The 17,250-nt window shown below is 35.4% G+C and overlaps 1 protein-coding gene across 1 annotated transcript in view; it reads left to right on the forward strand.

Annotated features, from left to right (window-relative positions):
• Positions 1–2,714: 2,714 nt before the first annotated feature.
• The window catches only part of LOC143029538 (protein dispatched-like), an 88,304-nt gene continuing 73,768 nt past the window's right edge, over positions 2,715–17,250 (forward strand). The window contains 2 exon segments of the mRNA XM_076192189.1: positions 2,715–2,943; positions 13,585–13,647. Coding sequence (XP_076048304.1) covers positions 2,864–2,943; positions 13,585–13,647 — 143 coding nt within the window. The 5' untranslated portion in view covers positions 2,715–2,863.

Consider the following 17,250-nt stretch of genomic DNA (forward strand, 5'->3'; position numbering starts at 1 on the left):
ATCCTTTATTGGAAAAGGATCTGTTTTCCTTATCCAAACAAATAATTCTTACTTTAGTTAAACTAATTCAAAATGAGAAAGTTCGATCTTACCTTCTTCTTGAATTTTAATGTAATTTAGAGAAAAGGCGGATTTTCGAGAGACCGGTTTTAACTCGGCCGAGTTATACTTACGTCCCTTTCGCCTTATTAAGTTTATCCGTTATTTTCAATTGTGTAATCTTATGCTTTAAAGAGAGGTTTCTCTTTACAGTTGGGAGTAAATGTTCCTCCGAAATTGATTTTCTGTAGTTTCAGTTGACACAAATTGTAAGCGTCTTGACTTCACGAAAACAAGTATTTGAATGAATTTTCGCGACCATTGTTTACTTTTCACCGACCAGAATTTTCGGTATTTATTTCAAATGTTTGAATTTTTCAATAGACTACAAATTATCAGTAGCAATTGATCATTAACATTATTAATTATTCAGTTTTTATCCAATAATTTAAATATACATAATTTATTACTTTAATGAAATTAAACTTCTAGAGTTCAATAAACGAGTTCAATATGACGTCATCTTTTACGAATTTCTAATACCTTACATTTTTCTGTTATGTCTTTTTCATAGTCTTTTTTCTTCCCTTCATACTTTTACATATTTGTTCCTTTGCTTGATATATATTTGCCACTTTTTTTTCCCCTCCATCTTTTCCAAGCTTTATCTCATCTGTCTTTTGTTTCACTGCACCTTCTATTAAACCAGCACTTAATATGCACCTTTTCCTGCTTTTGCTTTGGGACATATTTATCCACTCATTCTTTGTAGATTTTCATAAGAATCATTCATTTTTCTTCCACTTGTGTTTCTTCCTTGTAGAATCCTTCCAAGTTCACTTTAATTTTTCTTCTTCTAAGTTTCTCAAAGTCTATCTTACTATACATCAGTCTTCCTTTTCTGTGTTTCTCATTTCTCTTTATATATATTTCCTCCTTTAGTTCTAACTCGAGTAGTATGTGGTCATTTTGCAATTGGTGTCTTGTATTCAATTTTGTCTACTATTTCAGGTTCTGATGTAAATAACAAATCTAGTCTCGATGGTTCTTCATTATTTCTAAATCTAATTTTTTCCTTTACCCATTGTGTCATTGTATTTTCTATATTCATGTCAAGTAATACATTTCCCCATTGATTTTCTCTATCTTTCACTGTCATCTTTTTCCAACATGTTTCTTTGCAATTAAAATCTCCTGTGATTACTGCTTTATTTCCATCCTTCAGTATCTCATTTAATGAAGTTCTCATATCCTCTAACATTTTGAAGTAATCTCTCCAAGACCTTGTTTTTGGGGCCACTGCAAATTTTCTGCTTTTCATGTCACTATCTTCAACTCTTATTGAGATCATCTCTACCCTGTTCTCTCCATATGTAACATTCATCACATTTAAGAGAGATTGTGTATGTGCATATAAAGATAAAGTAGGAAATTCTGTATACAAATAAGCACATGATATGTAACTGATTACACTTTGAAAACTTGTAACAAATCCTTTCTTAAAAACCTTATTTCAATCCCAATCTCACAACAATGAAATGGTGCTCATGCACTTTTTCCTCCTACACTTTCCTTATATCCTTCACTCTATGTGGTGGCCATATCACTGAGGTATATTCCTGTCTTGAGCAGATTAGGGTTTCTTTGATTTTTTTTTATTTAATTTCATTCATCTCTCTTCATCCATATAGTGAAAAGCCACTTTAATCATCTGCAGTCTGCATGTCTCTCACAATCCAATCCTGTCTATATGTCTATCAGGTGACTTGTTTTCTTTTCCAACACTTAAATTTTTCTCCTCTGTTGCTTTTATAATTCCAGTACTCTACATTTTTTGGCATTAAAATTTGTTTTCCATTCTTGAGTTCATGCAAAAATAGTGTCTAGATCTTTTTGCAATAACCTATAGTCTGTCAAAATAAACACCATATGAGGACAGAGCCCTTATTAGTATGACATTTCGTTTGTTACTGCTTTTTCAAGCACATCGTCATAATACACATGACTGAGATTAAATAAGAAGAAATGGGGAAAAGGGAGGGGGAGGAAAGGAAGGAGAGAGGAAGGGAGGTAGGGGAGGAGGGGATCACTGAATACTAGGGAAGGTTAAAAAGGTGGACCAAATATCTGGCTTCATAAATTGGGGACTGTAAGTGTTACAGAAAATGAGGCACTGTGCCCTTAAATGAGGAAAGTGATTAACTCTGGAAAGAATTGGGTAACTGGAGAGGATGAATGGAATTGCTTTTGGAATGAGTAGTGCTGGAGAGGTGAGAACAGTTTGAACAAAAGGAACAGTTTTCACGGTGCACAGAACATAGCATAAAAATAATCAGGTGGCTAACTTCTTCTGTAGCCTCTTGTTTATGAGGTTATTTAGTCTGTCTTCATTATCTTATATTATGAATGTGAAATATGTGATATCTTAACATATATATATATATATATATATATATATATATATATATATATATATCTATATATATATATATCTATATATACATCTATCTATATATATATATCTATATACATCTATCTATCTATCTCTATCTATCTATCTATATATATATATATATATATATATATATATATATATATATATATATATACATATATATATATTATCAATCAAACATCACCTTCCTGACTTCCGGTTTTTCTTATTTTGCAGGAGCAATCATCTGTGCCAATGTTATTTGAAACCATAGTGATAAAGATCAATCATCTATGAAAATGCAATTCCCTGGATACTAAAATAGTATCAGTGTGTTGGTTCCAACTAGTATATTGCCTGGGATAAAAAAGATGAACATACGTTACTGCCATGCAGACTGACATAAAACGTCCCAGGAGAGTAAAGGAGCTGACCCTGCCAAATAGGCAAGTATCCAACTCCTCAGCCGGGTAGGTTTCCAGTCAGAACTAAGTTTTAGATTACTGTGCCATGAAAGTATTAATCAATATACAAGCAAATTATACTGCTGCCACTACTCTTTTATATAAAGATTTCCATCCATATGGAATTGTGTGGTGAAAGCAGGTAGGATATGTTTTCTGCAGACATAGTTAATTGGTCCTACTCTCGCCAGTGCTGTGGTCGAAAACATTTTTATATATTGATTAATAGATGTTTTACACTCATCTGATTTACTACTACAGTCTACTCTAAGTCAAGGTTTTCCATGTGTGTAAATATAGAGCACAGGGACTTGAACCTCTCAGACATAGGAGAGCTGACCTTAGGAGTGAGCATGGGAAATTTGACCTCATCTTTGGTTGTTGTTTGTTCTTCGCTAGCACCTCTGCAAACTGATTGTAGAATACCTTTTCTCTTGGACCCATCCCTCATTAAGTCGTGAATATTACTGGAGTTAATGAATCCTGATCTACATACATTCTGGTCTTCTCACATACATTTCAAAAATAAGTTGCCTCAAAAGTAAGGTCTCTGTAGGAGGAGGTCATTGGGTCAAAAATTCATAGATCAAAAAAGTCCAAATGTCCCCACATCTAGAACCCTCTCCTGCTGGCATCCACTCATGCCCCACCCGATGTGTTGGTGCTGAGGTACCTGAAATTCTTCTCTTGTTGGGTTCAGTTATCACATCCCTGTAAATTTCACAAAACAGGACATATCTTTTGTAATGATCACTCTCAGGTCTTTTTCAGATCCCACTTTCATTACTTCCTTTTCACCAATTTAATATTAGCCTGATATCCTTTTTTTACTTTTTCCAAATTCTATTATGCTACATTTCTTAATGTTGAAGTCCACTTCCCACTTCTGACTCCATTCCCAAACCCTGTTCAGATCTCTCTGTAGCGAGTCACAGTCAATTTCAGTACTCACTTTCCTTAACAGTTTTGCGCCCTCTGCAAAGAGGCTCATGTAACATTCCACACCCTCGTCCATGTCATTCACATAAATAGCAAACATTATTGTTGCCAGTACTGATTCTTGTGGAACTCCACTAATCACCTCTTCCCAAGTAAAACTCTTATCCCTGAGCACTACCCTCATTTTTCTTCCATGCAAAAAGTCCTCCAGTATTTCAGTAGACCTTGTATCCCTCCTATGGTTTCCATTTTTCTTAATAGTTTTTTGTGATCAACTTTATCAAAAACTTTATGTGAATCTAGGAAAACACAATCAGCCCATCCGTCCCTTTCTTGTATTACTGTATATCTAGTAATTGTGAGCAAAAACAGATCAGATTTGTGGTACATGATCTTCACTGTACCAAATTGTCTCTTCCAGATGTTTTATCCATCTACTTTTTATAACTTTTTCATAAATTTTGGCTACTGGTCTTGTAGGGGAATGTGGTCTGTAATTTATTGGGTCTTCCTTATTTCCTCCTTTATAAATTAGAACAATATCAGCATTTTTCCAGTCTTGTGGTATTTTTCCTTCTTTAAGGGAGCAACTTATTATGTTATATATTTTGTCTAGTAGTTTTTCTTTACATTATGTTAATATCCAGTGTGCTATTCCATCCTGACATCAAGGATCATTATTTGGTCCATTCTTTCTGTGTTACTATTATTTCCCTCATGGGGAGGGCTTTCACTTCTCTCCCATCATCCCAATGTTGTACATTTTCTCTAGTGAAAAATGACTTGAAGTGTTTGCTCATGACTTCAGTTATTTCTGTATCTTCTGTGTATTCCATATTCCCTTGGCATAGTTTCACTATTTCCTGTTTATTTTTTAGTTTACCATTTACATATCTCTAGAATAGTTTTGGCTGATTCTTACATTCTTCTAATTTGTCTTTTTCATAGTTTCTTTTTTCTTCCCTGCATATTTTTACATATTCATTCCTTTGATTAATATATATTTGCCACTTTTTAGGTTTTTGTCTTTTCTCCATCTTTTCCAAGCTTTACCTCTTCTATCTTTCACTTTGCTGCACCTTCTATTAAACCAGCACTTAATATACACTTTTTCCTGTTTTTGCTTTGGGACATATTTATGTACTCCTTCTTTATAGATTTTCATAAGAATCATCCATTTTTCTTCCACTTTTGTTTCTTCATTGTAGATTTTTTCCCAGTTCATTTTAAGAAAAAATTTCCTATGTTTCTCAAAGTCTATTTTACTATACATCAGTCTTCCTTTTCTGTGTTTCTCATTTCTCTCTATATATATTTCCTCCTTTAGTTCTAACTCAATTGGTATGTAGTCACTTTGTAATTGGTGCCTTGTATTCAATTTTATCCACAATTTCAGGTTCTCACATAAATAATAAATCTAGTCTCGATTGTTCTTCATTATTTCTAAATCTAGTGTTTTCTTTTACCTATTGTGTCATTGTATGTTCTATAGTCATGTTAATTAATATATTTCCCCATTGATCCTCTCCACCTTTCACTGTCATCTCTTCCCAACAGATTTCTTTACAGTTAAAATCTCCCATAAGTACCACATTACCTCCATCCTTCAGCATCTCGTTTTATGACAGTCTAATATTGTCTAACATTTTGGAGTAATCTCTCCAAGACCCCGTTTTTGGGGGCACATAAATCACTGCAAACTTTCTGCTTTTCATGTCGCTATCATCAACTTATTGTGATAATTTCCACAATGTTCTCTCCATATGTAATTTTTGTCACATTCAAATTTTTCTTAACCAGGAACATGACTCCTCCACCCCATTTCCCCACTCTGTTTCTAAGCCAGTGATTATATAATCCATGTCCAACACTGATAATAGTGGACCCCTTAATTTTGTCTCCACAATTCCCATTATGTCTGGTTTTTCTTCTGACAGGTAATCATTTAGTTTGTTTAATCCTGAGATTAATCTGTCTATAGTATAAGGTAGTTTTAATTTGCTACTCCCTCCATCTCATTCTCTGAACCTTTATATATATATATATATATATATATATATATATATATATATATATATATATATATATATATATATATATATATATATATACATATATATATATATATATATATATATATATATACATATATATATATATATACATATATATATATATATATATATATATATATATATATATATATATATATACCATTTTCCAGTCTCATGTCTAACATTTTCCAATAGAACTGCGTTTTCCTAGTGTTCACTTCTTGCTAATTTTCCTGTTTTTGCTCAAATTTCTTCTGCTGCCATTTGTGACATTAAGTTGATCTTTAGAGGTTGATTCTTTCCTTCTGTATTTACCTAGTTGTATTTTACGGGAAGAGAGCTATGCTCGTAGTGACCCGCTTTTGTATCTTTCTGCATCCAGTTTGTTCTTAAAGTCATGTATAGTTTTAGCACTCACTGTTTCCTCATTCAGTTTGTTCCAGATATCTATCACTCTGTGTGGGAAGCTATTCTTTTTCAGATCTCTTCTGTAACTGTCCTTCTTAAGTTTCTTCTCGTGTCCTCTTGTTTTTCTTCTGTCCCACTTTAGTAAGTCATCTCTATCAAGAATTTCCATCCCTTTCATAATTCTGTAGATGGTTAGCAAATCACCTCTTTCTCTTCTTTGTTCCAGGGTTGGTAGATTTAGTTTATCCAATCTTTGTTCGTATGTCAAATTGGAGAGTGTTGGTGCCATCTTTGTCGTTGCTCTTTGAATTCTTTCTAGTTTCTTTATATATATTTTTTGGAACTAGGTGACCATAGTGTCGCAGCGTATTCCAATTTTGGTCTTATCAGTGTAACTAGTATTTTCTTAACCATTTCTTCATCCATGTAATCAAAGGCCACTTTCATTGATCTTAATAAGTTGAAAGTTTCTCTCACTAATTTGTTGACGTGTTTGTCTGGTGTCATGTCATTTGAGATAGTTACTCCTAGGTCCCTTTCCGAGTTTACTTTTTTTACTTCCTTTGTACCAATTTTATATTGACATGATATTCTATTTTTGCTTTTTCCAAATTCCATTATGCTACATTTCTTAATGTTGAAGTTCACTTCACACTTCTGACTCCATTTCCAGACTTTATCCAGGTCTTCTTGAAAAGATTTGCAATCTTCCTCTGTATGTACTCTCATGGTTAGTTTCGCATCATCTGCAAAGAAGTTCATATAACATTCCACACCTTCATCCATGTCATTTATATAAATAGCAAACATTATCAGAGCCAATACAGAGCCTTGTGGGACTCCACTTATCATATCTTCCCAATTTGAGTTCTTGTCTCTAAGTACCACCCTCATTTTTCTCCCATTCAAGAAATCTTTCATCCATTCCAATAACTTTCCTTGTATTCCACCTATCATTTCAATTTTTCTTAGTAGCTTTTTGTGTGATACTTCATCAAAAGCCTTTTGTAAGTCCAAGAGAGCACAATCTGCCCATCAGTCTTTCTTGTATTATTTCTATTAATCTTGAGTAAAAGCATATTAAGTTTGTAGTACATGATTTTCTATTTCTAAAACCAAATTGTTTAGCATTTATTATTTTGTTCTCTTCCAAGTGTTTAATCCATTTATTCCTAATGACTTTTTCACATATTTTTGCTATTGTGCTTGTAAGGGATACCAGTCTATAGTTTGTTGGATTTTCTTTGTCTTTTTATATTGGTACAATATTTGCATTTTTTAATCCTGTGGTACTTTTCCTTCTTTGAGTAAGAAGTCAATTATCTTGTGTATTATGTCCGTTAGTTCATCTATACATTCTCTCAATATCCAGTTTGCAATTCCATCAGGCCCGTGTGACTTTCTAACATCAAGGTTTTTTTATTTGGTCCCTTATTTCTTTCTATGTCACCGTTATTTCTTTCATTTCAGGGGATCTTCCTCGTTGTCCTTCATCCCAAATTTGTGAGCCTTCAATTGTAAATACAGACCTAAAATGCCTGATCATAACTTCAGCCATTTCTACGTAATCTATATATTCTTTATTTTCTTTGTGCAGTTTCACTATTTTGTGTTTGTCTTTTAGTTTATCATTTATATCTGTAAGATAGTTTAGAGTGGTCCTTGTATTTATCTATTATATCTTTTTTGTAGTTACTTTTTACCTCCCTGTGTATATCAACATATTCATTTCTCAGTTTGATGTATGTTTGCCATTTGGTCTTTTTTTTCATCTTTTCCAGGCGTTATCTCTTCTATTTTCAGCCCCACTACTTTTTTTGTTATAACAACACTATAAGTAAACATTTTTTGTTTCTTCCTAGGTATATATTTATCTGTTCCCTCCTTGTATTTTTCCTTAAATATGTTCCATTTCTCTTCCATTTTTGCTTCATCATTTGAAAAATTATCCCAGTTTGTGTTTGAATTTTTTTTCTAAGTCTTGCAAAGTACATTTTTCAATCCATTTGTTTTTTTCAATACTTCTTTCTCTATTACTGCGGGAAGATTAGCTATGGAAGCATGTGTCATAATACTCTTTTAATGTAATCTCAGTTTTATTCACGCCTTAATACCGCCGCATTTTTATGTAGGTGGACCGTATTAGTATGTGTCCACTCATATTCACACTCCATTTGTCACACAATTGTCAATTGAAGAATAAGTCTAGTCTCAACAGTTTTTTCTATATCTGGTATTTTCCTTGACCCATTGAGTCTATGTTTTCCTTTATACATATCGCGATCTACAATTATGTGTATATTCTCCCAGATGAATAGGCATGGGCCATCGGTCATCTTATCTATTATTGTATATCATGTACCTCCATCTTTTCTCCACATTGTCCTTTTGGTGAAATGTGAGAATCTGTCCCTATGTTTGTCACATGATTATAAATGATATGGTTCTACTTCACAATGTTAAAAAAGCAAGATGATCGACTCTAATCTTTGTGATCAAACTCTCCTCTTCAAAATAAGACATGGTCTCTCACTATGAAACTGAGATTAATTTTATCGTGAGTGATGTGCACATATAATATGGTACTTAAACATACCATTTCATTTCATATACCAATGACGCCTAATATTATTATTTATGCACTAATGTTCATATAGAACTCTGCTGATACATAAAAGAAATGTGTGCATCAGATTTTGAAATAGGCCATCTACATTTACATCATTTTGTGACCATCTTTTTAAGCCTGTGATTCTTCACTGTAGTCAAAACTAGTGTGTTTTGAGCTAGGCGCTACACACCTGGATTTCAACTCCACTTTCTCTATATCTGAATACATCATTTCTATTCAAACTCGAATAATATGTAAAAAATCGCCTTGCCTGCTCACAATACTTGAATACCATCTACGGAAGCACCATAATGATCTGCATTAATCATTCGTCTACACAAAATTAACCCTTAGTACAGTTTTCAAGATGTCACAACTTAACAGAGGAAGGAGTTGATCTTTAGAAGATAGCAGATAACTTCATCTGTTTATGCGCGTAAGGTTTGTCCTATACCTAATACCATGTTTTGGTGAGTACTAACACACTACTTTCAACCTGCAATTTAAGTCACACAATACACACTACATTTATGTCTGTATACATTCTGATGTACAAACATATATTCGCGATTTTTGAACCAAACATTGCCCACTCAAATCAGCAGATCTTCAATAGCATTTGTGTTGTGCTCGTCATCAGCACATCAATCCCAGGCATCACTTATGTGTCAGTGGATTAACTTCAGATCTTTTAGTCTCTAGCCAACAATGCTGTATCTTTATTTCCAAGTATTTTACATCATATGCTTATAATATCCTGAATGCATGGACTATCTGCCAGTCTATCTCTTTTTTCTATTTCTTCTTTCTTTATCAAGAAGACACTATAAATCAATTATATCATCCCCAACATTAGAATCCTCATTTTTGAGCTCCCAAAGTTCTCTGTATTCTCTATCCAAGGTATTGTAACAAGCTCAGGAGACGCATCTTCTCCATCTTGACAAGAGTTATTTCTTCACTATATCACCTACCATTCAAACCACATGCGATCTTACATTTAACCAAGTAACGATTTTGCTCTCGATTAGTCGTCATTTCAGAGATAAGGATATCAGGTTATCCCAGAGACAACTACAACACAACATCAATATTTAAACAAAAATTTCACATCGTCCTGAAAAAGTGAGACACTTTTGTTAATTATCATTTAGATTGGTCAGATTCATAATCTCGACCATCTCTTTTTAACTTCTCCTCTTCCCTCCTTTACTTGACAACACCTTCAGTAGCTATCTCGAGGTTTGTCAAATCCCAGAATTGTTAAAACCACTGGAGGGGGGAGAGGTAGATTCCACCAGTTCTTCTTTATTCTACTTGTTTATGGGGTTGGTTTTATCTAAAGAGGAGTTCATAGAATGAGAAGGGAGGGTGGTTATGGAAGAATAAATGATACAAGTTCAAAAGTATGTAAATAATATTTGAAAGTAAATATGTCAGATTATTGTATATGAAGGTTAATGTTTGGAGAGAGGGATTATAAGGAAAACAGGTACAAAGACTGTGGGATATTTCTTTGGATAGACATCACACTGTGTGTCATGAGCGGAATGTCTGTTTATGTGTATTATCTGTAGTGGTGGGGATTATAGGAATTGTTTTGTGTGGGTGTTTATGGATTTTTATATATGTTTAGGAAGGCTTATTGATTGTGTTTGAGGTGTTTTTGTGAGTGTATGAGTTTTATTTTAATCATTAAATGTCTTATATGGTATATGATATTGTGATATTTTTGTGATGTCTTGAAATATAAGAACAAAAATCTACCTCAACTAAGGTCCCATGGAACCACATGTGACCCTAAATACTTAAAACTATCCAGCCCCTCTAACCTCTCCTCTAAGACTTATTTCCAACTTACTGACACCCTCACCCCTTGTACATCTTATTACAAACATACATACACCAAAGGTGTACAATGGAGGTATCCTAAGTCAAAAGCATAATTCCACTCACACCCATTTCATCCCCACCCACTCCACTCCCATTCACCACCCCTACCTCCCTCCCTCGTTTCTTGGCTCCTCCTGGATGATGGGTCATCCCTGCATCTCACCCATTGCCCTGGGTCAGAAGCAATGCAGCAAGACACAGCACATCCACAGCAAGGCTGCTTCATTTAATTGGCAATCCACCCCTCTCCATCCCCTCATGCAGAAAAAGAGGAGAAATACCTTTGGGCTGCATAATAATATAATTCATACATAACCACTCCCTAACACCCCCATCCCCCACCCACTCCCTTCCATGCATCACAGCATCATCCATATACAACCATTCTCCACTCATCCCTATCTTCTGCCTTCTCCCTTCCTCAACAGACATCCCCCTCTTTCTCAACACTCCTTTTACACCATCCATCTCATCCTTGGTTGCCCCCTCCTGTTCATTCCACCCATCTCTGCCTTCCACACTTCTTTCACTTATATTTTTTTTACTCATTTCTTTCCGTGTCCAAACCATCCCAATACTCTTTCATAAGCCTTATCTCCCAACTCCTTTGCCATCCCCGCTTTCCTCCTCATCTCCTCATTCCTCACTCTATCCAGGCCTAGTAACCTGTACCATACTTCTCAGGCACCTCATCTCAAATACAGTTAAACTCTTCCTCTCTATGTTTCTGCCCCATACAGTGCTGTCGGCACAATCACCCCTTCATACAATCTCCTCTTAGCATCCATTCCTGAATGTCTATTTCTCATTACACATTGTAATTCCCTAAGAAATTTATTTGCTTCTCTCAATCTATATTCTACCTCCACCTCCACTCCTCCCTTTCCCGCCACATTCACCCCTAAGTATCTAAAGCTATCCACTTCCTCCACTCTCTCTCTCTTAATACTCACTTCCAATTTGCTGCCATCCTCTCTTGTACATCTTATCACCTTACTTTACCCACATATACCTTCAACTTCCCTCTATTGCACACCTTCCCAAACTCCATCACTAACTTCCTTAACCTCTTCAATACAAGTCAAATATTCATGTGCACATTAGCTGCCTGACATATGATGATGCATCACAATATGTGCATTATAAAATATAAAGTTACAGCTGTTATACTCATTCTCTTTCACCCAGAATGTTTGTAACCACTGAAAAAGTGATCAAGCCTGTTCACAGAATAAGAGGGTCACTCAGCTACAACTACAAAATAAATATAATCGAAGGCAATGCTGGCATCCTCATATACGCACTTGTGCCTCATGATGCCTATGTAGGCGTCATTGTATTCAAGGGGTTAATCCCTCCTCTGATCTTTATACAAGTGCAGTGTCATCAGTAAACAACAACTGACTTATCTCCCATTTTTCTCCATTTTCTTTAATCATCTCCAATCCCGTACCCATTACCCTTGCATATACCTTTTGTACCATCCCATCCATGTATATGTTGAACAGCCACGCAACATTACACATCCGAGGCAAAGTCCCACCTTTACCTCAAACCACTTGGTCTCTCCATTTTTAATTCTAACCCAGGCTCTACCACTATCATAAAAACCCTTGACTGCTCTCAACAGCTTTCCTCCTATCCCATACATCTGCAAAACCTCCCACAGTGCCTTCCTCTCTACCCTGTCATAAGCCTTTTCGAAATCCATAAAGGCCGAAAAAAAACATCCTTACCCTGAGCTAAAGCTTTCTCATCTGTCTTAACACACAAATCTGATCCATGTAACCCCTACCTTTCCTAAACCCACACTGTTGCCAGTTACTCCCTCTGTTCCTCTCCTAATTATCTCAATCAGAACCCTCCCATAAGCCTTTCCAACTACACTCAACAAACTGATCCCTCTGAAACTACTACACATTTGAGCCCTTTTCCTTTATAAAGCAGAACTATACAGGCACTCCTCAGTCCTCTTGGACTCGCCCTCTTTTAGACAAACATTGAACAACCTCACCAGCCAGTCCACCATCTCTGTACCTCCCTTTCTTAGACACTCCGAATGACACCCATTTAACCCAGGTGCCTTGCCTGCTCTCATCATTTTAATAACTGCTCTCACCTCATCGTATTACCTTGAATTTGCCCACATATGTTTTCAACTTTCCTCTGCCACATGACTTCCCAAACTCCATCACTAACTACTGCTTAGACCCTCCTCTGCCCCAATCACAGGCACATTGTCATCAACAAACAACAACTAGCTCACCTCCCACTTCCCTCCACTCTCTTTAACCACCTCCAGTCCTCTACATAAGATTTAATTAAGATCAACAGCATTCATGTGTACACTGTTATTTCCATACAGGATGCTCTTTTCCCTTGTTGTGTGTGCCACAATTTTTTTTTATTCTTATCTATAGTATCCATGTAACAAAGGGTTCTAGCCTAACTCATTTAACCCACTCTGTTCTGGATGACTCTTTTATTTTTGTCATGGAAGCTTGCCAAATAGGTTTGTTTTATGGCAGCTAGAATGAATGGTAGAGTAAAACACACCAAAAGGGTTACTTGATGTAGGATAAAGACAAGTTAACCCTTTTGCTGCTGAGAGGGTTTCTCTAAGCTAAATTGAATTACCTAGTGGCAGGTAGAAGTTATATTAAGCCGTAAAGTGTAGGAACAGTGTTAACCAGGTAAGTTTGTGATCAATTTTTTTAACTGCAATGTCATCTCCTTTTCCAGAGAGCACAGAGAGGACCATGTGGGCAGACTTGAGCCATCGTCTCCGGTCTCCCATATGAACTGGTGAGTAGGCCACCTCTAGTAAAGTAAGAAGGATGGGAACATTTGGAGTATGAATAAATGAGAAAAAGAAAGAGAAGAACAAAAGAAGATTGGGATAGTTACAGGCTGTTTGTTATAACTTAATAGATGTAAGGGTAAATATTTGTGAAATAAAACACATTAACCTTCAAAAAGTCAGAATAAAATCATCTGGTGTTGACCAAGATAAAATCCTTAAAGGTATCCAGTTCACCATATGAGCAGTAAAGGATGAACATGATTTTTTTTTTAGGAAATAATGAAGAACTCCAGTGCAATGAAATCTGAGTATTACTTCTCGCAATACATTGAGCCTTGTTAGAAAATTTGTTATACGGGTCATGGCAAAATTCTGTTTTTATATATATTCATACCATCAGGCATGATATTATCAGCTACTGTGCTCCATGGTGAATGCAGAGTGTAGTGTCACTTTTAAACAAACTCTGTCCAAAAGAAGACTTGCTGTCTACATTTAATATTACTGTTATTGAGTGTAGCATTTTGAGAGTAGCGTATATTTGTAGTTATTTGGCAGTTTGCCAACAAGTCTATCAAAAGAAACACCATATGAGGACTGAGCCTTTACTAGTACAACATTTCATCTTCACATGGTTTCTTTTGATAGTAATGTAAATGTAATGATGTTAGAGTATCTTGGAGATGAGCTGTTAAATGGAACAGGAGTGAGATATGGAGTGGCAGCGAGGAAATATAGTGGAGAGATGTCGGAGATGTGTATTGAAAAGGAAATGATATCTCTCTTCCCTAAAGAAGGAATATACTTTTGTTCTGTTCGTCGTAAAGGTAGGGTAGTGTCCAGTTTCTGGTTCCCCATCAGTCTTTATATCCTTATCCAGAATACTTGTGGATCACTGTGTTTCTTTTTCATTTCCTTTACCAGTATTTCCTACTTTACATCATTTAGGCATTTGGTCTCCTGGAGCATGTTTTTTGCTATATCAGATTCAGAGGTAAGCTGTCCATCTTGTGAATTTAACAAGCTATATATTATTATATTGTGCTTGGGGAAAACATAATGCATGGCTAGTGTAAGGGTGTGAAATTGTTCTGTGATAGGTAATACAAAAGTTGTGGCCAATTTTCTTTCATATGTCCTCATAATACCCTTGCACTGCATTATCTATGTTTGAATATGGTGTATTCTTTTGATCAGGTCCTTGTTTTAGCTTAAGTTCCTCTTGTAGGAATCCCAGTTCAATTTTTAGTTCAATTGATGGTGGTGTGCTTAGCATGATTAAGCTGTGTGATAATGTTGCTACACTGGAAAAGAAGTCACAGATGCTAATAGATCTGGCTGTGTTATGGATGTTCTATACCTATATCATTGTTGGTATTACATCTGGTGTCATGGCACTGTCCTGTCTGATGCAAGTCAGAAAGTCTGGGCTCATGTTTTTTTTTTTCTTTCTTCTTATTTTATCATCCACTGCCATACTGATATTGTGACTGGAATATCTATGGCTGGCATTGAAGTTGCCTTTCATATGAACAGAGTTCCCATGGTGGAACACATGGTTATGACTTTGTTCTGGGAAGTAAGGTCATTTTTGTGAAAGATATATTGTGTATCATATGATTGTGTCTGCTGATTTTTTTCTGCACTGCTAGGAATGAGTCCTCGAAGTCTTTGTGATGTCCTATGCTTCAAGCCTGATCTTACAACAGTAGCCACACCATTACTAATTTCACCTCTCATGTTTTGTTGGTATATATATATATATATATACCCCCTTTCCAAACATTTTCATTTTGCTGTCTTTTTTTATATATCATTGGATCTTGATCTATTTTGTAGTATATGTTTGTTATTTGATTTCATCTTCTGAAAGCCCAATTTAATACTATATTGTAATAATCAAATCCATCAGTTGCATTGCCTCGAACTTTTTGTTGTAGTACTTCCTGTTTCTTTCTAAGGCATAATATCATTCTTATGGGGCTATATATATTCCTGTGGTTTAGAAGTAAGAAATTGTGATTTACTGTATTCCAGACCCCTATGTGCGAAAGGTACTGCAGTAATTCGACTACATAGAAATATAGAAAATATAGTTATCAAGAAAGGAGTACAGCGAGGCAATACAATTTCATATACAATTTCAGAAGATTGTGTTGGGAAAAGAAAACTTTGAATATTAATAGTGAATATTTTATTCACCTTAAATTTGCAAATGATTCTTATTTCAGAGACAGTAGAAGGTTTATGAAATATGTTGTGTAATCTGAACAAGGAAAGTTGCATTTAATTTATTAATTCTCAGCACTTCTCCACCTCCAACATTTTCCTCTTTTTCTAGTTTTCTTCCACTCTCACTTAAATTTGTATAAAAAAAAAGTTATCTGACACTCCCCAACTCTCTCCTGAAAACATGAATGTCCAGATATCATCCTTTCCTTCCTTTGAATACCACTACACTGTCCATTAATGCTCTACCACCATTATTCTTTCCACTACTCTTTCCAATTTATAATTGTGTGTGTCTCTCTTCTTAAACAATGTGTTTGCTATTATGAACTCTCTTTTTAAACATGTTTCCAACATAATTTCTCCACTAATATTCTCTTCCTACATCCTAAACCTTCCTACTATTCCATCTATTAGCTCATGCCATACTCTAGCACTGAGATCCCCCAACACCACTACATTAACAATATTCCCAGAATTCTCTCAGCATTTATTTAATTGTATCAGAAAAGCATCTCTTTCCTCTTCACTTTTCTCATTACCAGGTCCATATCCACTCAGAAAAATTGAAAGCTTACATCCCAGTTTCACTTTCACACCCACATTAACCTTGGAGATGCTTCCCTCCACTTAATGTGCTTTCCTGTCCGACCGCTCTTGACAAAATACTAACTGTCCTTCCGTGACCCAACCATATCAAGGGCATGTAACCTGAGTCCCTCCACTTTCCTCATCCCCTTTTCTGTACCCCTCACTACCTCATTTATACCTGTACTCTAACTTTCTGTAACTATTCTGCTGAAGAGGACTACAGATAGTAGTTTAAATATACAGTTTTTCCTGTACTTCCGATATTATTTCTCCGATAGTAGGTTTATAGTGAACATTTACAAATGTGTTATAACATACCAGTTTCCAATAGGAAATAATGTTATTTTGGTCATTAGAAATATGCCCACTATGCCTCCATTTTGCCATAGTTTTTCCTCTAAAGCAGCAGTTCTTTACTATTTTGCCCCCATTATGATTACCCTTAGCAACTAGTAGATCAAGAATTATTCAGGAGAGTTTACAAACATATAACATTATATAGGGCATATGCATCACCATATTGTGCTTGGAGTCTCGGATGAAGAGATAGGATACTCCTGTGTATTTACTTAGTTGTATTTTACAGGAAGGGGAGCTATGCTTGTGGTGACCTGTTTTTGTATCTCGCAAGATCAAGTTTGTTCTTAAATTCTTGTATTGTGTTTGCACACACTATTTTTTCGTCCAATTTGTTCCAGATATCTATCACTCTGTGTGGGAAGCTGTTCTTTTTCAGGTCTCTTCTGTAGCTGTCCTTTTTGAGTTTCATTACATGTCCTCTTTTT

Source organism: Oratosquilla oratoria, chromosome 11, assembly GCF_046742065.1.
Source record: "Oratosquilla oratoria isolate Oo_2021 chromosome 11, ASM4674206v1, whole genome shotgun sequence".
Taxonomy (NCBI): Eukaryota; Metazoa; Arthropoda; class Malacostraca; order Stomatopoda; family Squillidae; genus Oratosquilla; species Oratosquilla oratoria.